Source organism: Diceros bicornis, chromosome 22 (genome assembly GCF_020826845.1).
Source record: "Diceros bicornis minor isolate mBicDic1 chromosome 22, mDicBic1.mat.cur, whole genome shotgun sequence".
NCBI classification, from domain to species: Eukaryota; Metazoa; Chordata; class Mammalia; order Perissodactyla; family Rhinocerotidae; genus Diceros; species Diceros bicornis.
The window spans coordinates 25,064,843-25,087,294 of NC_080761.1; the positions used below are offsets into that span (position 1 = coordinate 25,064,843).

At 42.0% G+C, this 22,452-nt stretch overlaps 1 protein-coding gene across 3 annotated transcripts in view; it reads left to right on the top strand.

The window, feature by feature from the left end:
* DOCK8 (dedicator of cytokinesis 8) overlaps window positions 1-22,452 on the top strand; it is a 203,806-nt gene that overhangs the window by 170,410 nt on the left and 10,944 nt on the right. For all 3 annotated transcript variants that reach the window (XM_058565710.1, XM_058565711.1, XM_058565712.1), the window contains 12 exons: window positions 1,366-1,500; window positions 2,405-2,557; window positions 4,086-4,244; window positions 4,863-4,963; window positions 5,701-5,893; window positions 10,681-10,824; window positions 12,146-12,277; window positions 12,727-12,861; window positions 14,289-14,378; window positions 17,412-17,648; window positions 20,312-20,455; window positions 21,734-21,840. In XM_058565710.1, the coding sequence (XP_058421693.1) occupies window positions 1,366-1,500; window positions 2,405-2,557; window positions 4,086-4,244; window positions 4,863-4,963; window positions 5,701-5,893; window positions 10,681-10,824; window positions 12,146-12,277; window positions 12,727-12,861; window positions 14,289-14,378; window positions 17,412-17,648; window positions 20,312-20,455; window positions 21,734-21,840 (1,730 nt within the window). The remainder of the gene's footprint in view (window positions 1-1,365; window positions 1,501-2,404; window positions 2,558-4,085; window positions 4,245-4,862; window positions 4,964-5,700; window positions 5,894-10,680; window positions 10,825-12,145; window positions 12,278-12,726; window positions 12,862-14,288; window positions 14,379-17,411; window positions 17,649-20,311; window positions 20,456-21,733; window positions 21,841-22,452) is intronic.

Sequence of the window (22,452 nt, forward strand, 5' to 3'; positions counted from 1 at the left end):
CTTAATGAAGAATTCTTCATAGAAACTTGTAAACGAAATCAACATGATCCCCAAACGCCTTTTTTTTTTTAAATGAAGTTGGGCAGTTTACTATTTACAGTAGTGTCCACCTTACAAATTCCAGAGATACCAAACATTGTTCTGGCTTCTTGCCCTTGCTCTTCACTTGGAAAGAGTTAGGTGCTTGACAAGCTGACCCTTGTAGTGAAATCTGCCTGAGCGTGTACCAAGTTTACAACATGGATGGTGGGCTTATAGTTCAGGATCTAGAATAGGGATGGTAGCTAGGGTTTTTTGATGGGTCAATTCTGTTGAATTATGGTTGATGGCTGGTATGGGAGCTAAAATTGTGACTGGATTAGGTAAAAAAGAATGTGTCTATTTTGGACACAAATTAGTGGAGGAAAGTCATTTGTACCGTGAATTTGTCATCCCTGTTGTAGAAAAGCTTAGTGTCACTGTGAACTTTGCAGTAATACAATTCACCATACTAATTTCATCTTCTAAGTGACTATTTCCAAAAATTCCCAAGACGTCTAGGTGATAACGGGTTTCAGTTAATCTGATAAGTGAGTCCTTTCATGTTTCCAATGAGAAATCATTTATTAGAGTAGATCCAGTATTGCTTTTTAGGGCTAAAAGAAAAAATACTGTTGAAACACAGTGGAACTGTAGATATCCAACTTTTAAGTTGTCTAAAATCAAAGTAATTGCTATACAAAAATAAAGACAAAAAAGTATGTAGTATCTTTGATAACTTAAATACATGGTGTCACATTGATTATATCTTTATACAACACTATTTTGAGTGCTATATACTTAATACCAGGCCTCAAAATGTATTTGCAATTTTCAAAGAAAGCTGAAACTTGTTTGTCATTATCTCTGGTGGTGTTAATCTTGCTATACCTGATAAGTAATCTTCTATTTAGAAACATCGCTGCCACCATGCACCCCCTATTGTACTGGGAAGCCCACAATTGTGTTTTGAAGCTCAGAAGGAAAGCTGTGCTTTCTAAACAAAAAAGGAAGATTCCAAAAGCTGTTGCCAGGAATGGGGGGAGGTGTGCCTTATAACTTAGTTTAGCAGTCCACAATTAGGCATAAACACCAAATCAATGGGGAGTTTTGGAATAAAGTAATTTGGAAACGACTTTGGTCTTCAGTCTAAAGTCATTTGGTCTTAAGCTCTCATGATAATGGATGATATGTGTGGTAGCTTACCAAACCATTAAGATCTTAGACCAAGAGAGATGGAACATCAGCATCACTGTGCCATTTGTCAAAAGCATCTACTTGTGTCTTCTCCCCTCAGTTCCCTGGCACAGCACAGGGATTCAATGATGCTGTTCTTCCATTCCCCAGGCAAGCTCGGCTCTGGACTGTAAAGACAGCCTGCTGGGAGGCGTTCTAAGGGTCCTGGTGAATTCTCTGAGCTGTGATCAGAGCACCACCTACCTGACTCACTGCTTTGCGACACTCCGTGCTCTCATCGCCAAGGTAAACACGGGACGCTTGTTTTCTTACTCTTAATTAAGAGTTAAGATTCTCGTCTAGCTTCACACTTCTCTCTTCAGATGCACCAAAACCCACAGAGAACTGTATTAAGTGATATCGTGGTAAAAGGTCTTAAGTCTCCCTAGGAAGAAAGTGCGTGCACTGATTCTGTGGGCACTCACCGTGGAGAGGAAAAACAGTGGCTCTCACACTCAAAATGTGGGCTGAACTATAGAAATTTGGAATGGCCACTCACTGGAGACGTGAGAGCAAAAATCAATTAAGCAACTTTGCCTTTCACCCTTTTTTTTTCATACCTCATCTCAGAGAGATTAAAGTCCTACACATGACTCCCTTTAGTAAGACTTACAAAATGTCATGTCATAAAATGCCAGAAGGTTTAGAAATCAATTTCTCATAGCCTGAAGAATATAGATTTTCCTGAGATAAAATGGTCTCATGCAGATTACTGTCCCCCCCTTTGTTGAACCTCTCAGTTGGTGCCTTCTGCGTGGGATATTTACACTGAGAAAGTGGAATTCTTCTGCTATCCACTATAAGGATCCTTTTGTCTTTCTTAGCCACCAGTAATTTCCAGGGAACCCAGTAAAGTCAAGATAATTCCTTCAGAGTTGTGACTTTGTCAGTGAATGCAACCTGGCTAACAATGCGGTTAATTCTGCAGCCCTAATCTTAGTCGTGCAGTTCCTAATTAAATCTTACGTCTACTCCATTGGTTCAGTCCTTCTTCTGACTCAAGCAGTTCATTATCTGTAGGGAGCAATGCATTTACTCTTCCAGGCTTTTTGCTTGTCCAAGCAGGCATTTGCATATTTCAACAACATCCAGTCCAGAAAGTGTATGGAAGTGCCAAGTGATGCCTAATGGCCCCTTGTGTCTTTCCTAGTTCGGCGACTTGCTGTTTGAGGAGGAGGTGGAGCAATGTGCAGACCTGTGTCAGCGCGTGCTGCACCACTGCAGCAGCAGCATGGATGTCACCCGGAGCCAAGCCTGTGCCACCCTCTACCTCCTCATGAGATTCAGTTTTGGAGCCACCAGTGTAAGAGCTCAGACCAGCTGGGTGACCCAGAGTCGATAGAGAAACAATGCAAAGCATTAGTTGAGGAATAGTTTGCAGCATTGCAGTTGACTTCTGTCCTGTGTGAAGGAAACAATTGAGTATGTAGATGGATAGCAACTTTTATTTGAATTTGTGTCCAAAAGTGAATATCAAGACTGATGAATGCAGTGGTTTCTATCCACGTGTTTCAATTAAAAATGAATAAATATATGTAGATTAAAAGTTGTCATCTGTGGGAAAGAATACAACAGGCAGGTTAAGAATTCAGAAGAGTTTGTGCTGTTTCGAAATTCTGATTGACTTGTACCAGAATGACCTGTGGAAGAAAATTTGAAATAATCAGTATCATCTAGACCTGAGTTGGTTTTTTTTTTTTTTTTTGGGGTGAGTAAGATTGGCCCTGAGCTAACATCTGTTGCCAATCTTCCTCTTTTCATTTGAGGAAGATTTGCCTTGAGTTAAAATCTATGCCAGTCTTCCTCTATTTTGTATGTGGGTTGCTGCCACAGCATGGCCACCGATGAGTGGTGTAGGTCCACACCCAGGAACCAAACCCGGGCTGCTGAAGTGGAACATGCCAAATTTAACCGTTAGGCCACAGGGCAGCCCCTAGACCTGAGTTTTAATCGAAGCTTGGGAGCCTTTTGGAGTTCAGCTTTATTGCGGAACAGTCACCCTTTGCTTTGGTTTTTCTAAATTTTGGTAAGTTCTTTTGGAATTTGCATTTGTGGTCATGTTCATGAGCATGCTCAAGTGATATTAAAGATAAATTGGCCCATGGAAGAAAGGCAGGATCCTCAGAATCTATTAGGCGTAACTATTTAAAACTCTTTAGGACATTCCTCAGGGGACTTAGCATAGCTCTATTTTTCCATGGGCCTGAAAGGACAAGAGAAACCCAGAGTCCAAGGTCTCAGAAATCCTGGCCATGGAGATCCTGTTCCTCTTTGCAGTTTAAATACAGTGCCAAGATGGGCCCGCGCCATGGCTTAGCGGTTAAGTGCGTGCGCTCTGATGCTGGCGGCCCGGGTTCGATCCCGGGCGTGCACCAACGCACCGCTTCTCCGGCCACGGTGAGGCCGCGTCCCACATACAGCAACTAGAAAGATGTGCAGCTATGATGTACAACTATCTACTGGGGCTTTGGGGGAAAAAAATAAATAAATAAATACAGTACCAAGAATAGGAATCTTGGCACAAAAGGAGACATCCTGTGACCGAACTTTGTAGGAACCTTCCAGCCATGCAGCATGGAGGCAGCCCAATCCTCAATGAAAATTTAAAGGGAGTTAACAGATTTATGTCAGAGCAATATCCATTTAAACCATTTAAACAACACTATGAAACTTGTGCAAAGTATAGCTCACATTTCATTGAGAGAAAAGGAAATAATTAAGACTGGGTAAAAGAAACATTGGAGAGTTATTGGTGTTCTGGCTCTACTGCCTTCAATTATCCACTAGCTGAGTGCCTCTTATTTGTTCCATCTTTTTTTTCCCTGACTCAGAACTTTGCAAGAGTAAAGATGCAAGTAACCATGTCCCTGGCATCTTTGGTGGGCAAAGCACCAGACTTTAATGAGGAGCACCTGAGAAGATCCTTGAGGACGATTTTGGCCTATGCAGAAGAGGACACCGCCATGCAGACCACACCTTTCCCCATGCAGGTAGACTGAAGAGCATGCCTTGTCTCATGCATGGGTTTGGGATCAGCCAATTATAAACTTATATACACATACACATATATATGTGTATATCTATCATACTATATAATTGTAGATAATATATATAACATTATATTATAGAATTATATATAATATACATAGTTATATATTATAGAAAGTATATTTATATTTATATATAAAATTATGATATATAATTATATGATATATTATCATGTATATTTTGTGGAACCTAAGCTGAGGTCCTAAGCTGCCTCCTACTTGGTATAAAAAGCCCTAATGTTCCAGAATACAGTTTAGGGCTTTTCAGGATGCAAATAACTGAAACTAGTTTACACTAATTTAAACAAAAAGGTGTTGGAAGATAGTATCAGGATTCAGAGAAATTCATGGATCCCAAGGGCCAACTCACATCTGGGCCTCAGAAGCGCCTGGACCTGCAAAGATGAAGACCACAGAGGATCCAGTGTAGACACCCCTCCACCTGCAATCTCTGCTCTCTTCAAAGCCTGTCCATGGCTGCCCCTTGCACTTTCAATGCAATCCTAACTCATTCCCATGGACTACAAAGCCTAATTGTTTGGGGCATACACTTTTTTGCAGGTGGAGGAACTTCTCTGCAATCTGAATAGCATCTTATATGACACGGTGAAAATGAGGGAATTTCAGGAAGATCCTGAGATGCTTATGGATCTCATGTACAGGTAAACTTTTCTGATAAAATCAAAAGGGTGTCACTTGAGGGTCTAGGGTTTGTCACTGTGGAATTCTTATTAATGTAATTATCACAGGCAATGTGGGCACACTGGTTTGGATGACATCCAAAACTATATATAGAAATTATTCATAGTGAGTTGATTCATGTACAAGTTTTCAGAAAGATCTCCCTAATTGAAAGTGAGACACCTGTTTTATAACACTATACCATATAATGAGAGAAAAGAACTATCAACTGTTACATGAATTATTTTCATATGGTTTTTTCCAATTATATTCAGACATATATATACAGTTTTATTTAGAAATTATATTTTACTCCATAGTTTAAAAGTTTGCCTTACAGTCCTTGTTCAGGAGAAACTACTTACAGAGGCAAAATTGTTCTGATGTGATGTCATAGGAAGGATAGTATTTCTGTTGTTTTGAGAGAAAGAAAAGAAAAGGAAGAAAATTGCTAGAGATCCATTAAAATAGACATTATTTTATCAGATCTTTTTTTTCCCGTAAAGCTTTAACTAAATGCTATTTCTTGGGGTCCAGCACTCCCTAGACATAGAATGAAAACAGCTGGACTGATAAATGTTTGCCTTTTCTCTCATTTTCTGAACATGTAGGCAAAACTCTTGGGGGGAAAAGTTCTTGGAAAAAAACGTGGCTATACACAGTAGAAAAACCGTGTCATTAATCAGTTGTCCTTGAAACTTTCTCAATCTGTCTTCAGAATTGCCAAGAGTTACCAGACGTCTCCTGACCTGCGGCTGACCTGGCTCCAGAACATGGCGGAGAAACACACCAAGAAGAAGTGCTACACGGAGGCTGCCATGTGCCTGGTGCACGCGGCTGCCTTAGTGGCCGAATATCTGAGCATGCTAGAGGACCACAGCTACCTGCCTGTGGGCAGTGTCAGCTTTCAGGTGAGGGGCAAGTTCAGCTCTTCCTTTAGAGCAGTGGTTCTCAACTAGGGGCAGTTTTGCCCCCAGGGGGCACTTGATAATCTCTGGTGACATCTTTGGTTGTTACAACTGGGGGTGGGAGTGGTGCTACTGACATCTGATGGGTACAAGCCAGGGATACTGCTAAACATTCTACAATGCATAGGACAGTCCCACCACAAAGAATTATCTGGACCCAAATGTCAATAGTGCCAAGGTTGAAAAAATCTGCTTTAGTGTATTTATTAATTTGCCTATTCTCATTGCTTTAGCTTCTTGGTTTGTTTTCTTTTTAATTATTGTTTACAGTAAATGTACAGTCAATAGGCCCTTTAGGTATTCCCAAACACTTGCACATCCATGATGTCATTTGACCTTCCCCATCAACCAGTGAAGCAGGCAGATAGGGGAAGGTGTTATTACTCCCATTTCACAGGTAAAGAAATTGAGAGAGCAATTTTTCTAAGGTCGTTTAAACTCTTTCTCAAAGACTTGGAGTTGGCACAGTATACTGACAACCAGGAAAGTATTTTCCAAACATGGGAGAAATGATTTCCCTCATGGCCCATTCCTGTGATTACACTCCCCAACTCTGTAGTATCCCACTCTCTAATCCAAAATCAAGAAAGAACCAAACTGACCTGGGAAGAGGAAAAAAACGGCTGAATCAATACTTTCTTAGGATAAGCTGAATATTACCCATAGTTAGCAAAGGGAAATTGTCTGCCAGGCCTGAAAGTCGGCTCAGGCTAGGATGCTCAGTGGCCAGTGGGACTGTTTGTGTTGAATAGTTTAGTACAGTCTTTAGAGAAAACAAAAGTGTTATGAGGACTTTTTTTTTTTGTAAGGAAGATTGGCCCTGAGCTAACATCTGTTGCCAATCCTCCTCTTTTGTTTTGCTTGAGGCAGAGTGTCCCTGAGCTAACATCTGTGCCCATCTTCCTCTATTTTGTTTGTGAGTCATCACCTCAGCATGGCTGAGGAGTGGTGTAGGTCCACGCACGGGATCTGAACCCATGAACCAGGGCCCCCAAGTAGAGTGTGGGGAACTTAACCAGTATGCCACGGGGCTGGCCCCTGAGTACTTTTTTTTTTTCTGAGTACTTTTTTTAAAGAGACATAACCTATAGAAATGACTATCCCTGAAATAATGAAAATATAGTACAATATAGAGCCCTTTTCAAGCCAGACTCACAAAGTTGTTTACAAGTGTTTGTATTGTTCTTGTTTGAGTTAACATGACTGATTTGATAAAAGGCTTTCTTCTCATTATTGTCCTTCAACACAATTTTGTGATGCTGTGTGAACCAGAAGGAGAGGACAATTCAAAGTAGCTTTCCCAGGCTTAGAGAATAAGTCACTAAACTGTTATTGGTGGAGCCAGGAGCTTCTGATTTCCTAGAATACTGTTCACCTGCCAAGCTGTGTATTGCCTCATATTATTAACTCTTCCTTTCTTATAGTCTTCAATAACAACAATATTTGTTCTATCACTTCATTCTCAGCAAATAAATTTTATTCTCAATTCAGAAATGTTTGTTATAAAAGCCAAAAATTAAACTCTTATCTAAAAAGCATAAAAATATCACATCTGATTTTGAATTTCATAAAAATGAAGACATTTATAAAAATAATTTTATATTTATCTGCTTCTTTCATCAAATTTATTTTGGCCATTTGAGATTACCAAGGATCAATTATATAAGTGCTACTCTTTCAATTCCCAGAAAATCTTTAGGTTTATCACTTGATGTTGAATTGTATCATCCTCTTCTTTTGTTTCATTAACTGAACTATTTCTTATCATTCTTTTATGCCTTTTTCCAAGTTACTATATTTTATTTGATATTAACACATAAATATTAATGGGATTTCATTATAGATTTTCGAGTTTAGTAAACTTGAGAATTCTAATTTTACCTAGGATTCAATTGATTTGCATAATAAGTCATGCCAAGGTGAGATAGAACAGTTATTCTAGAACCAACAGGAAAACTCCACGTTGTTCCTCTATGGGGGTATATAGCTCTATTTTTCCATATATCTTTATCCATTTATTCATTTTTTTTTTAACTTTATTTATTTTTCCCCCCAAAGCCCCAGTAGATAGTTGTATGTCATAGTTCCACATCCTTCTAGTTGCTGTATATGGGACTCGGCCTCAGCATGGCCGGAGAAGCGGTACATCGGTGCGCACCCGGGATCCGAACCCGGGCCGCCAGCAGTGGAGCACGCGCACTTAACTGCTAAGCCACGGGGCCGGCCCTATTCATTCTTTTAGGTGATATTTATTGAGGACTTATTCTGTCCTCATGAACTTTCCATTCTAGCCAGAGAGAGCGACATCGTATAACTAAGTATTCCATTCCTTATTCAATTACAATTATGGTACAGGCTGTAATAAAGAAGCACAAGATGCTGTGAGTGTTCGCAGTGTGACCCAGCCTGGGGGTTGTGGAAAGCTCAGAAGGACAAGGAAGGGGAAGGGGAAGGCAGAAGGGACTGTGAAGTGTGAGGTCTGCCTGATACACAGAACATGGTGAGTTAGGCATGCTCAGCTACAGAAGAGAAGCCAAATTATGTAGATGTTTATGAGCCAGTTCTCTTCTCTCTCAAGTGAAACGTACGAAGTCTTTTTGGAAATGTATGCTTGCAAGTGACAGAATACCTAACCCAGACTGACCTCAGGTAAAAGTGGACTTGATCAGCTGGCATGAGGGAGGTGAGCCTAGAGTAGCACCTGCCAAACTGGACCTGGGGGCCCAAACAGTGTCGTCAGACCTCAGTGTCATTGCCACTTCCTGTCTCTGCTTGCTGTTACGTTAGCTTCATTCTTCACAGGCTTCCCACACTCGTTGAGAAATATTTAGGTTTACATCTTCCTAGGTTCAAGTCCAGAAGAATAGGGAGATGCCTCATTTCTAGCAGTTTCGGAGAAAGTCTTGTGCATCTTATTGGTTCTGACGGGGTCATGTGCTCATCCCTGAACCGATCGTAATGGCCAGAGAAATGGAATGCTCTGATTAGCTGGGCCAGAGTTGAGGTCCACACCTGGAGTTATGGATGGTTCCCCAGGAGGCCTTACTTAATAGAAGGATGAAGGAATTCTGGGCAGCATTAACAACAGATGTCCATTGTTGATTTCTTAAATGCTGTGTGCTCTAGTTTTCAACCTTGTTCTGCTCCAATAATATTGAATTTTTGGAAAAGAATTATAAACTGGAGATAAATCAGTGCAAGGAAAATAACTTTAAGGCCATCGAATTCCAAGGAACTGAGATCGTTGAAATTCTATGCCCCAGAGTGCAATATTTATTCCACAAATGTAGATATGGATACATTCTCAGATACTGCTGTTAATTTCACCTCCCTAATTCTGAAGCCAGGAAAGTTTCCCCAGAATCTTTTTCCCCTGACTACAGCTAATGAGGCCACATCACTTCAAATCTGTTCCACCTCATGTAGAAAATTGCATACAATTCTAATAGTATTTGTTCCTTGGGTTATTAGATTCTTTCAATTGAAGCTCTTAGACCTTCTGTTGTCTCCAATTCAGAAACATCATAATAGAAAGACTAGGTTTAGGAGAAACACTGGCTACAAAAGATTCTGAGAGCCTCCTGTATTCCTAAAACTACTTTACAGTATTGGATGTAAAGATATAGGACTGTGACAACTCTCTCTTCCTTGATTGCTAAGGTTGATTCACTTGATCTTGTTAGCCAGGCCAGAAGGCAGTCAGCTTTTACTTCACAAGCCAACTCTGGTCAATTGGTAGTGGCTGACTGGAGTACTGTGCTAAGAATTTGGAGACTATATCCAAGCGTTATGGGAAAGAATGCTATAATTGATTGGTTATGCCTGCCATGAGTGCAGGAGTAGGAAAGAGTGGCATGTGTGCTACCTGTTTGCAATCCCTATGCTAGGAAGGTTTCCCGTTTCTTTTATGCTCCATATGCATTTCTTCCACAGCTATGAAACAGGTCAAAGAAAATGACTCTTGACCTGTCAAGAGTATGAAGTCACTGCCAGGGCCAGAGCTGGGGTGAGACAAGTGAGGCGCTTAAGGCACAGAATTTAAGGAAGCACTCACATTCAGCATCACCACTTAAAGGACCCTGAGAGTGAGTGCCTCCCTAAATTTTGTGCCCTGGGTATCTCACTTGGTTCCCCCTAGCCCTGGCCCTGGTCACTGCATTCTCTGCTAGAGACGTTAAACACTGTGGTTTATGTAAAGAAAAAGTATGTAGAAAGAAACAAAATGTTTGGGGAAAAAACCAGTAAGTGCTGCATGGCCATAACAATTTCCACTAAGAAGACATTGTCACGTGCTATTGTCATGTAATACGGCTATTCATCTGCAAGTGCAGTCCGTAGTAGCAACAAGGAGTCTGGTGAACTGTTAATTGGCCTTTGCCTTTTAAAAACCATGACCCCTGCTGGATGTCCCTTAGGTCATTTCACTAAAGTAATTCAATTGTTGTTACAATGAGGTAAGTGTCCTTTATATATCTCCTAATGGTTAAAAAGAAAAGAAAGCTGTGAATATTGAAGACCAGTTGCTCAGTGCATCCTTTCAAAATGAATGGCACCCAGAGCCTCTTCTGGGGGGAATTACAGACCTTGTGTAATCACAGGCTTGGTAAGGATCTTTGAACGTGGGCTTCCTCATCCGCATCCTCATCCTCATCCCCATATTTGGGTCCTCATGGTGCATTTTGTTAGTCTGGTTCCCCTGTTCTCCAGGCTTATACTGTGGTCTCTTTCAGAATATTTCTTCCAACGTGCTGGAGGAGTCAGCAGTCTCCGACGACACCCTGTCCCCTGACGAGGATGGTGTGTGCTCCGGCCGGTACTTCACCGAGAGCGGTCTAGTGGGCCTCCTAGAGCAGGCCGCAGAGCTCTTCAGCACGGTCAGTGACCACAGCAGGTCCCTGGGCCTCTGACTTCAGGCTGATCTCCGAGTGCTGTGAATGCTGTTCTTAACGGCCAAGCCAGCCCCACTTCAGATGACACGGCCAAGCCAGCCCCACTTCAGATGACACGTGCAGGGCTATGCAGGGCAGGGGAAGGGCCAGGATGACTTTGATGTATGCAAATTACATCAGCTCTCCGAGGGAGATGAGAAAGCCTTTCATCACTGCAATATTCTGGTTTCCAACTCCATGCTCATTGGCTGGGCAGCAGTTTCGCAGTATTATTTCCATTTAATAGGGGTGGAAACTAAGCCACAGAGAGGTGAAATGGCTTGCCCAGGGTTACACAATAAATGATGAGACCTGTTCTTATTTCCTCATTTTCCCTCTCATAGGGGAAAATATTGGGGAGGAACCACTGGGAGGAGAGGGAGGAATAAATAGACAGCATCTTCCTTCCTAACAAGTGAGTAATCCTCAGGTCATCACAGACCGGGACCAGCTCAGAGAAGATTGGGGGCAGAAACCACTGAGACTCCCTTCATTAACGTAATCTGGGTCTAAACACTCCTAACAAGAGAAAAAATATATAAATTAAGTCAGTGAGATTCAGGGCAGAGGAGCAAGTCTCTTGTCCATTTTTATTTTAATAATCTCCCTCCTCCCTCCAATTTTAAGCCAAGTAAATATTTACTACTTCACTATTTTTAGCTGATCCAATTTTGTTTTCATCCTATTTTTCCTTGTTGTCTACTTTTCATTTCCAAGTTTCCACCCTACAACTTCTATGTATTTTAATTATTGTTTTAACTATCTTCTCTCTCTCTCTTTTTTTTTTTTTTTTTTTTTTGGCTTTCCATTTCAGGATTCAGCAAAAGTCCAATATACTTCTATTTTTCCTAAAATTTGAGAAAATGAACAGTTAGAATCCTACTAACTCCTTTCAGGCGTACATTGAACATCTGGCTACAGGGGAGTCCCCTGATGATATTCAATATGCCACAGCTGCCTGCCTGAATTGTTCTTAGTCCCTGCTGCCAATCTCCTGTCTTGTTTTTTCTCCGTGCCAATCTCCTGTCTTGTTTTTTCTCCGTGAAAACCCTTTTCCCTACTTAACATCATCACATGGGACATTTACCATGTCTAGTTCATTTTGAGTGCTACAACCATCCCAAAGAAGCTCAGACATTACTTCTGCTCTGTAAAATATTGTGATGCCAATAATGAATCCATTCTCCAGCACACAGTGAACTCTGATTGCTCTTCCTAGGTTTCCAGTGGATTAAATTCTCTTTGATTTTCTCCTCCTCTTTCCAAGGGAGGATTGTACGAGACGGTCAATGAGGTCTACAAGCTGGTCATCCCCCTCCTGGAAGCGCATCGAGACTTCCGGAAGCTGACGTCCACTCACGACAAGCTGCAGAAGGCCTTTGACAGCATCATTAGCAAGGTAGCTGGGGGTCCCGGCCAAAAGGTCCTATTACCTGGCAGCAGGTGACCCTGTCCCAGGGATGCTTGGCCCTCCTTCCTCTCTAGAGAGTGATTTGCCTTGAGCACATCATTGCTGTAGCTCTCACCTACCAAACGGAAAAGTGCTGGGAATAGACAGGACCAGAATTCAGACTAAGAAGGCAGCTTGAATTACTTTACAACCAGGAATTGTGAGAATCTTACAGAGACTTAAAAGAAGTCCTAGAAATCTTTCATGGAATTTCTTTTGTTATTATTTCCAAAGCTTATTGCATATACACTAAATTTTTTAAAGGAGTGATTTCTGTTTATATTAGCCATAGGAATAAACGCCTTATAACAAAGCAATAAAAGACTCCTGCCCTTTGCAACCCAATGATCCTCATGAATTACATAACTATGGAGAGGTTTTCTTATTTTGTTCATCAGGGTCATAAGAGAATGTTTGGAACTTACTTCCGAGTTGGTTTCTATGGATCCAAATTTGGAGATTTAGATGAGCAGGAATTTGTTTACAAAGAACCTGCAATTACCAAGCTTCCTGAGATCTCTCATAGACTAGAGGTAAGAAAAGTGATTCTGTGTGCTTGACATTATATACTTTACAAAAACAAGTTAGGGTGGGTCATTACCAAAAAACCAAAAGTGTCGTGGATTTATCATTGATCTCTATATAAATTTTTCCACACTGCATTTATAATATGAAGGTATTAGGTGAGATCATGAGGTAAAGCAAGATTTGGATAGTTTTACCTTAAGATTCTGTGTATGCTTATCAAAGTTTGTACATTTATATGGTGAATATTTATTTTCAAGACTATCCAAAAGTCAGTCAATGTCATGTGCTTTCTTATAACCCTTTCCAAATTTTAGTAATAGTTTTTCAGCTTGAAGGTTATCATCTTGACTTTGAAGTAATCTGGCCAAACTACCAAATACCCTAGAAAGTGCTGTGACTATCGTTTTGCTGTCACTGGACAACACATCCCACTTCTGACACGGAGATGCTCTACAGGCATGTCCTGGCCTGTGGCACAGCAAGCTCTTCCTGCTGATCCAAGGAACATTCCTCTGTGGATAATCAGAGTCAGTGTCCCATCCCATGGCTGGCAGCCCCAATCCAGCCTACTGTTTACATTCGATCTAATGTAGCAGAAGAGAGCAGCATGTTCTTGGAGAAAAAGGGAAACAGCATAGAGAAAAATGAGAAAAAATGACACAGACATTGAAAAGGCGAAGCACTAAGAACTCAGGAGGAAAGTCAAGGGGTGCCCCCAAAACAAAACCCTCTCAGGCTGAATAACTGGGGTCCCCCAAACTGCTGACAATAATTAACCAGAGATTCACTCCTTATGCTTTCGTGCTATTGCTTTGAATTTATGCCCTTTCATGGCTGTAAAACTTAAAACACTTTTGTTGCCAAATTGCTTCTTATACTATCCATCCATGCCAAATGAGACAAGAGACATTAATCCTTACTTGACTCAAAGAACCATGGCCCAGAGTGGTTGGGTGACTTGCCCAAAGTCATTCAGTTCATGAGAAGGAGAACTAGCAATTGACCCCAGGTCACTTGGTTCCCCGCTATTGTTCCCCCTACTTAGGACTAGAAGTGTATATTTTGTCTTCTTGTACACTGTGGTTTCTTACATTGTGGGAAGCCTGGTGACCTCCAAGTTCCTAGGGTAGAAAAGGCAAGAAGTAAATAGTGCCACACCCCTGGAGTTGCTTCAGGAAATATGATGAGTTGGTTGAATTAGAGGCAGCATCCATATTATAGGGAAGCATATATCAGTTTACAATGCTGGACTTCCTTATATTTTTATTTTTGTCTCAGGAAATGCTGACCTTGCCTCATGAGCTCAGAGGAACTTTCAATAATAAATGAGCAAATTCTCCCTTACACTTGTTCCAAACTTATTCCACCTCTGAGATACAGTGTTGCATTATATTAAAATAACCTTTATAATCAGTAGGTTCCTCTTGCCTAGGGATTTTATGGTCAGTGTTTTGGTGCGGAATTTGTGGAGGTGATAAAAGACTCTGCTCCTGTGGACAAAACCAAGCTGGATCCAAACAAGGTAAGGGGAAATTCGTAAAAAGTAACCATCAGGCTCTGATTCCCTTTGTTCTACCCCAAGAACATAAGATGACCTCCTCTTTCTGGGCTCTCTAAGTCATTTAAATGCAGCCAGACTTTTTTGTCTAGGCTTCCACTACTGTTTGGTTAGATCTTAAGGAAACCATACTCAAAGGCAAGAATCATAATCGGAGCTACCATTTATTAAACACCAAATGTGTGCCTGGCACTGCTTTAAGCCCTTTACATACATCATTTCATTTCATCCTTCAACAGCCCTTTGAAGTCGGTGGTGTTATTCCTATTTTACGGATGAGAAAACTGAGGTATAGAAAGGTTAAGCAACTTTCCAAGGTCATGCAAGTGCCAAAGCCAGTACTCAAATGACGCTTGTCATCCTCAAACCCTTCATCACTGCTCTTTACTGCCTTTCTATAAAAGCTTTAAACTCTCAATGTAAAACATGTTGAAAGAGGCAGACTTCTCACTGACGGCATTTGGTGGCACCTTCTTTAGGCTGCAGGTATTCCTTCCAGCCAAGAGCAGGGTCACTGTGCTGTTGGGGGAATGGTGGAAAGGGCTTGGCCTTCAGTGTCCTCACTTTTCACATGAGAGTGTCTTCTGTCTCAGCCGCAGCTGGGTGTACTGCAATACAATTCTGACACTCACCACCCAGAGTTAGTGTCACACTCCAGAAGCTACAGGCCCAGTCGTCCACAGACTGCCCTCTCTTCAGACACCAGCCTCAAGTGGGGCCCCCAGGCCACCCACACTTCTGACCAGATGGCTACAAATTTGAGGGTTCCCACAGCACCCCTCCGGTTATGTAACTCACTAGAATGACTCACAGAGCTCAGAAAAGTGCTGTACTGACAATTACAGTTTTATGATAAAGGGTACACATAGGGCAAGGACTGGGAAGGAGCCCAGAGCTTCTATGCCATCTCTTTGTGGAATCCAGGCATGTCACCCTCCTGTCAGGTCAGTACGTTCACCTACCAGGAAGCTCCACTGAGCCTCAGTGTCCAGAGTTGAATCAATCCAGGTAGGCGTGATTGATGAAATCATCAACCGCATTATTGAACTTAAGTCTCCAGCCCCCTTCCTCTCCCTGGAGGTCAGGCTAGCCCAGAGTCCCAACCCTCTAATCACATGATTGGGCTTTTTGGTGACCAGCCCCCCATCCTGAAGCTATCTAGGGACCCAACAAGCATGAGTCACCTCATTAGAGTCACAAAGAGACTCATATCACTCAGGAAATTCCAAGAGGCTTTGAAGCTCTGTGCCAGGAAACAAAGACAAGATACATTCTTTATTATACCACAGGGGGATGCATTCCTGCTCAGCCCGCCTCATAGACAGATATATCCATGAGAGAGCTTTCCACACTGCTCAAATAATGCAAGTTCGAGGTCTTATTGAGGGTTGGGGGGCCGAGGAGCAGTGGCCGCCTGGCAGGCCTGTAAAAGGAAGAGTCCAAACTCTTCTGTCAGTTCTGTCCTCCAGGACATTAAGAAGATGATGCACGTAAGGGAGGAATTGGCCAAATTTAAGAGATTGTTTTCCCACATATTTCAGAAGACTTGCTCACTTGAGACACATTCCCTAGTCTAGGCTTGCAGCAATAACTGGTAAGAGCTGAGCTAAGCTTCAGACAGAAATGTTCGAGGTCCCTGAAAGATAGGATTGTCTGTGTGCCCACAATGATCTGTGCACAGCTGTGTAGAGTGCCAGTGACATACCTGACACAGGGTGCTCTTTTCCCCTCTTTTATAATGCCCACGGTAGGCTGTGAGAGTTTTAAATGAGAATCTGAACCCCGAATTACAACCAGATTTCATCACACTAAACAGTGCTTTACGGTCTGAGGGCAGTGACCTCACCCATCCATTTCAGTGGGTGGGTGCTGCAGAGTCTATGGTCATTGTCATTCTTTTTTTTTTATAGAGGCCTTCTTTCTTGATAAGTGTCCTTCTTCATAGTGTGTTTGTGTGTGTGTGCATTTTTTAATGAGGTACATGCAGTAAAATCAAGTTTTTTGGTGTTTAGTTCTATGAGTTTTGACGAACACACATATAACCACCACTGCAACCAAGATATAGAAGAGTTCCATCACCCCAGAATATTTCCCCATGCCCCTTTGTCGTCATTCCCTCCCTCTACTTCCAGCCCCTGCTAGTCACTGATCTGCATTCTGTCTCAGTAGTTTTGCCTTTTCCAGACTGTCATGTAAATAGAATCATACAGTAAATAAATGCAGTCTTACAGCCTTTTGAGTCTGGCTTCTTTCACTTAGCACAATGCATTTGTTAGTTATTGCTTTTGATTGCTGAGTAGTCTTCTGTTGTATGGATCTACCATCATTTGTTTATCCATTCCCCACTTGAGGGACATTAGGGTTGTGTCTAGTTTTTGTCTATGAGGAATAATGCTGCTATAGACATTTGTGTACAGGCTTTTGTGTGAACGTAAGCTTTTATTCCTCTTGAGTACACACGTCGGAGTGGGATCACCAGGTCATATAGTCAGTGGAATTTCACTGTATGAGAAACTGCCAGGCTGTTTTGTCAAGTGGTGTCCCATTTGCCCTCTCACCATCCATGTATGAAAGTTCCAGCTGCTCTCCATCCTTGTCAGCACTTGCTGTTGTCAGTTTTCTTTAGTGTGGCCATTCTAATAAGAGCGCAGTGGTCATGGTTGTTCTGAAAAGGAAAATTTGTCTCTTCTGAATTGCAGATTGCAAACTTTCATGCCAAGTTTCAGTTGCGTCATTAGCTCTGCTGGGAGGGGCTGCTTGTGGACCTGACTTCACACAGACACACTCCCCTCTCCTTCTCGCAGTCCTTTCCCTGCCTGGGGTGGAGAGGAGGGATGGCGGATGGCTGAAGTCTCGCCTGATGCTCTCAGCTTCTGTGGCTTTTGTGAACTCAGTGGGGGGTGCTGTGTGTGGGTTCCAGCATGCCCCTCCTGTGCATCCTGGGTGGTTGTTTGCAGAATAGCTCATCTCTTCCTTCCCCTACCTTTTCCCCTTCAGGCCTACATACAGATCACTTTTGTGGAGCCCTACTTTGATGAGTATGAGATGAAAGACAGGGTAACCTACTTTGAGAAGAATTTTAATCTACGGCGGTTCATGTACACCACCCCTTTCACCCTGGAGGGGCGGCCTCGGGGAGAATTGCATGAGCAGTACCGGCGGAACACCGTCCTGACCACCATGCACGCCTTCCCCTACATCAAGACCAGGATCAGCGTCATCCAGAAGGAGGAGGTAATGGCCCCGGGGGGAATGGGCTCTGGACTGAGGCCGCCGTTGAACAAGTGGGCCTGCGTAACCTTCCAGGATGACACACAAACCTCCTTCGTGCTCCTTTGTGCAGACTGGAGTGAAAATCTAGAAGGGCCACACTTGAAATATGATAATGGGGGTTGTCCTCTCACCCTCGTGGTGCCAGGAATCCCGTTTAGGCAGCTACGTATTTTATAGTGCTACTGTATATTTAAATATTTTATATTTTAGTTATATCTTTAATATAAATACATTTACATAATTATAATATTTAACATTTATATGTTAATGATAAGTTCTATGAAATATATATTTTAATTTTTATTTTATATTGACTTTTTCTATACTTAAAAGCTTACAGGTGATTCAGGCATAGTTGTGTCGTTAATTATTAGAGACAGGAAGAGCCAACGAGCAGCTGCAATGAGTTGGTGTTGGTGGTGAGCTGGAGGGAGGGCACCGTGCAAGGTAGACAAGGAGACAAGCTGACTTCTAGTCCCAGCTTCCTCCTGTGGCTTTGTACAAGTCACTTATCTTTAGTCAGTTTCCTCCTCTATGCATTGACAGGGAAGATCCCTTTCCCTTCTCTGGTTCTGTGTAGAGTAGAAGACTTCTAATCCATTGTAATGGGACTGATCAAGAAAGTGTCTCAAGGGCCAGCCCCGTGGCTTAGCGGTTAAGTGCGCGCGCTCCGCTGCTGGCGGCCCGGGTTCGCATCCCGGGTGAGCACCGACGCACCGCTTCTCCGGCCATGCTGAGGCCACGTCCCACATACAGCAACTAGAAGGATTTGCAACTACGACTTACAACTATCTACTGGGGCTTTGGAGGAAAAGAAAGAAAGAAAGAAAATTATAAAAAAAAAAAAAAAAAAGAAAGTGTCTCAAGCCACAGAATCGCTCAAAATTAGACATACCATAAATATTTTATTTTACTTTAAAACCCATACGTGTACATTTATTTGTCATTCATTTTATATAGGGGCACAGCCTTCTCTGCGATTTTAGGTTGGCTGATCACAATTCAGCATCGTCTTTCCCGTATAAACCCCACCCATAATGCACTGTCCGTGATATTCTCATTAAACAATATGAGAGCAGAATCCTTGCAGATTTTTATTATGTTTTGCCCCTAGCCTTTTACAGTTGTATTGCGCACACCTAATATGACAGGAATCTTTATAGCAACTCACTTTCATGTCTTGCCCAAGCATTCAGCATGGTTTTCATTGAAACAACTCTTGTTCTTTCCACACCCATCCTTCATCAGTTTATGCATTATTTAGTTAGATTAGGTCATTAAAATAACAAGTATAACAGGCATAATCAAGTTGATGAACAAACACAGATAAACTGTGGTGAATACACACCTCATCAGGCAGGAGCAGAAGTGACCGAGCTTACTGGAGAGAAGCCCACCAACTAGAGTATTCAGCAACCACATCAGAGAGTGGGGTTCACAGAGGGAAGAGAAAGCCTGAATAGTGACTCAGTTAAGAGGAGACTGGTATAAAAGGCATCTGCTCTATTTCTTATTGTTTTGGACTTTTGAACACTAGGACATGTAGGCATAGCACAGAAATAAACTCATGGTCCCAGTAAGAGTCCTCACAAATTTTTCTTGCCTGTTTGTAGTTCCCTGAGAATCTCAGTGTGTTAATTTGCTAGGGCTGCCATACAAAGTACCATAGACTGGGTGGCTTAGACAACAGAAATTTATTGTCTCACAGTTCTAGAGGCCAGAAGTCAAAAATCAAGGTGTTGGCACAGTGGGTTCCTTCTGAGGGCTGTAAGCGAAGGAAGGATCTGTTCCAGGCCTCTCTCCTTGGCATGTAGATGGCCACCTTCTCCCTATGTCGCTTCACATCGTCTTCCCTCTATGCATGTCTCTGTGTCCAAATTTCCTCTTCTAATAGGGACATAGGTCAAGTTGGATTAGGGCCCATCCTAACAACCTCCTTTTAACATGGTTACATCTATGAAGACCCTGTCTCAAATAAGGTCACATTCTGGGGTACTGGGGATTAAGACTTCAGTAGATGAATTTTGAGGGGACATGACTCCACCCATAACATTCAGGAAGACTCCAAATAAGCAGAATTTAGCAATTAGCAGATTGACTGTTAAGATAATTCTGTTTACTAGGAATTCACTTTACGGTGAGTTGGAGAAGGCACACATGATGCCAAAATCTTGTGTTATGGTGGGGAAGAAAATCTTGGATGCTTTCCCAATTGTAAGTCAAGTAACTTGTTCAGTAACAGGAAAGGAAACCTAACAGTGTAGAAAGAACATGGATTTTGAATGTAGACATCATTCTGATCAAATTCTGACCTCCCCACTTACTACTTGTGTCATTTTGTGGCACTTACTTAACCTTACAAATCCCTCTTTGACTATAAAATGGAGAGAATACAGAGGTTGTTTAAAGGAGTAAGTGATAAATGTATATAAAGTCCTGGGACACAAGTACTCAAGAAATGTTAGGCCCTTCCTTCCTCTTAACATGTCCAGATAATTTTATTACTCTGAAAGCCTCCTTAGCTGCGTCTTCAAATCCAGGTGCCCTCTTCATCATAGCTCCAGGTTTGTCCATGGCTTGTAAGACCAAACAATAATTTCCCCACATTTATGTCTTATGTTCAGTTTGTTTTGACACCGATCGAAGTTGCCATTGAAGATATGAAAAAGAAGACCCTGCAGTTAGCAGTTGCCGTTAACCAGGAGCCCCCTGATGCCAAGATGCTTCAGATGGTGCTACAGGGCTCCGTCGGAGCTACTGTAAACCAGGTGAGCAAAACCAACTGGTGGGCAGCTCCTCTGGTTCTTGTTATTTAGATTTTCATTATATGTCTGCATCCTCCTTCCTGTTGATGAGCAGTCTGATCAACATACAAATGATGTTCCTAAATTTAGACTGAACATTGTGAAATTTAGAAGACTTTGAGGAGGACTCTTCTGCTTCATGTAGCAACCCAAGGTAGAAAAGAAATCCTGGAAATGAGTGGACCATGTCTAAGGAGTACCGTTTTCTTGGAGAAGTCTTCACTTAGGATCAAACCTAGCAATATGATCCAGATCTGGGGTCCTGTTGAAGAGTTCTTGGTCATGTCCAATTTAGGCAGAGTCATTGCAGGGCTTGAGACTAATCTAAGGATGCCTGTAGGAGACAGGGGAGAGGATCTAGAACATCCATCTGCTGGGTCAGTCACCAATGAACCCAGCATGCAGGCGGCCTTGCTAACTAGGAGTGACCTAGGACCAGGCTTCTTGGACCACTTAAGACCAGACTGGACCTTCTCAGACCCATTAGAATCCTAACTCCCAAGTTCAGCTTGGAAATAAACCAGTCTCAGATGGAAAGAGTATTAGCTTAGTATTCTCTGTCCAGTGTGCCTCCTTAATTTCAGATCTAGATCTGCTCTTGTCCACATCTCCATAGTCAAAAACTCAATGAGTATTGTGACTCTTTCCTCAATCAGCACAATTGGACTCCCCTGCAAAAATTCTGTGTCCACTTAACATCAAGGGAACAGAAATAGCAGAGAGGAGAAACAACTGTTATATTTCCAATATTAGAAAATGTTAGGAAGCTTTTGCTTTAGTAAGTGCCAGTCCTTTGGTGAAAATGGAAGACTTTATAAGCCCACAACCATGGACTACATATGTACTATGCATATCTCTTATCTCTGGTTCAAGCCAGCAATTACACAAAATGGTGCTCACCACTCAAGCAACTAGAGAAGTGAATATGAATGGATGGATCAAGACAATCCCCATTTTTATAAAAGCAACTCAAAGCACATACCCTGTGATGTAGTAGTTACCTTTCTATATGAAGGAAACCTTATTATTAGTATTTGATTAAAAAATACATTTATACTTCTGAGTATTCTCCTGAAACTGCAGACTCCTCTAAGGAATCAAAGCTTTTCTGAGATATTCAAGACCTTCCTTGATTTTTTGTTCTGGTCAAACTAACTACAAAATTAAATGTTCAAAGGCATTTTCTCTCAAGTGATTTGATTTTTTTCCAACATCAGTATTGTTTTTTACTTTTTCCATCAGGGACCACTGGAGGTAGCCCAAGTGTTTTTGGCCGAAATTCCAGCTGACCCCAAACTCTATCGACATCACAACAAGTTGCGGTTATGTTTTAAGGAGTTCATAATGCGGTAAGGAGGAAAATGGCTGGGAATTCAGTAGACCTGTGCTTCTCAAAGTGTGGTCCCCAGAGCAGCAGCTTCAGCATCACCTGCGAAATTTGCTAGGAAGGCAGATTCTCAGGCACCAACCAGACCTACTGAATCAGAATCTCCAGAGATGGGCCCAGCAACCTGTGTTTCCACAAGGCCTCCAGGGGATTCTGATGCACGTTCGAGTTTGAGAACCACTGCAGTAGAGCAGTACTACTTACAGTACTAACACGTAACTCACGCTTCAACTGTCGAGTGCTTTCGTGTCTATCATCTCCCATGTGCCTCACAATCACATTGTAAAACAGGTATTATCACCATCCTCATCTTACAAAAGAGGCAACAGAGGTTCAGAGATGGGAGATGATTTTACTTAAGGTCACACAGCTGGTTAGTAGCAGAGTTGAGTTCAAACCCAGGTCTTCTGACTTTAAATAGCCCACGCTTCCATCCATGTTGATGGTCCACTGACGTGTTAGAGTCTGAGAGGTTCTTGGCATCGGCAGTCTTCATAATTTCCCATATCATGCAGTAACTTATTTTTAGAAATGTGAAGATAGACATCAGGAGATAAAGGCAAGATTCTAAAAC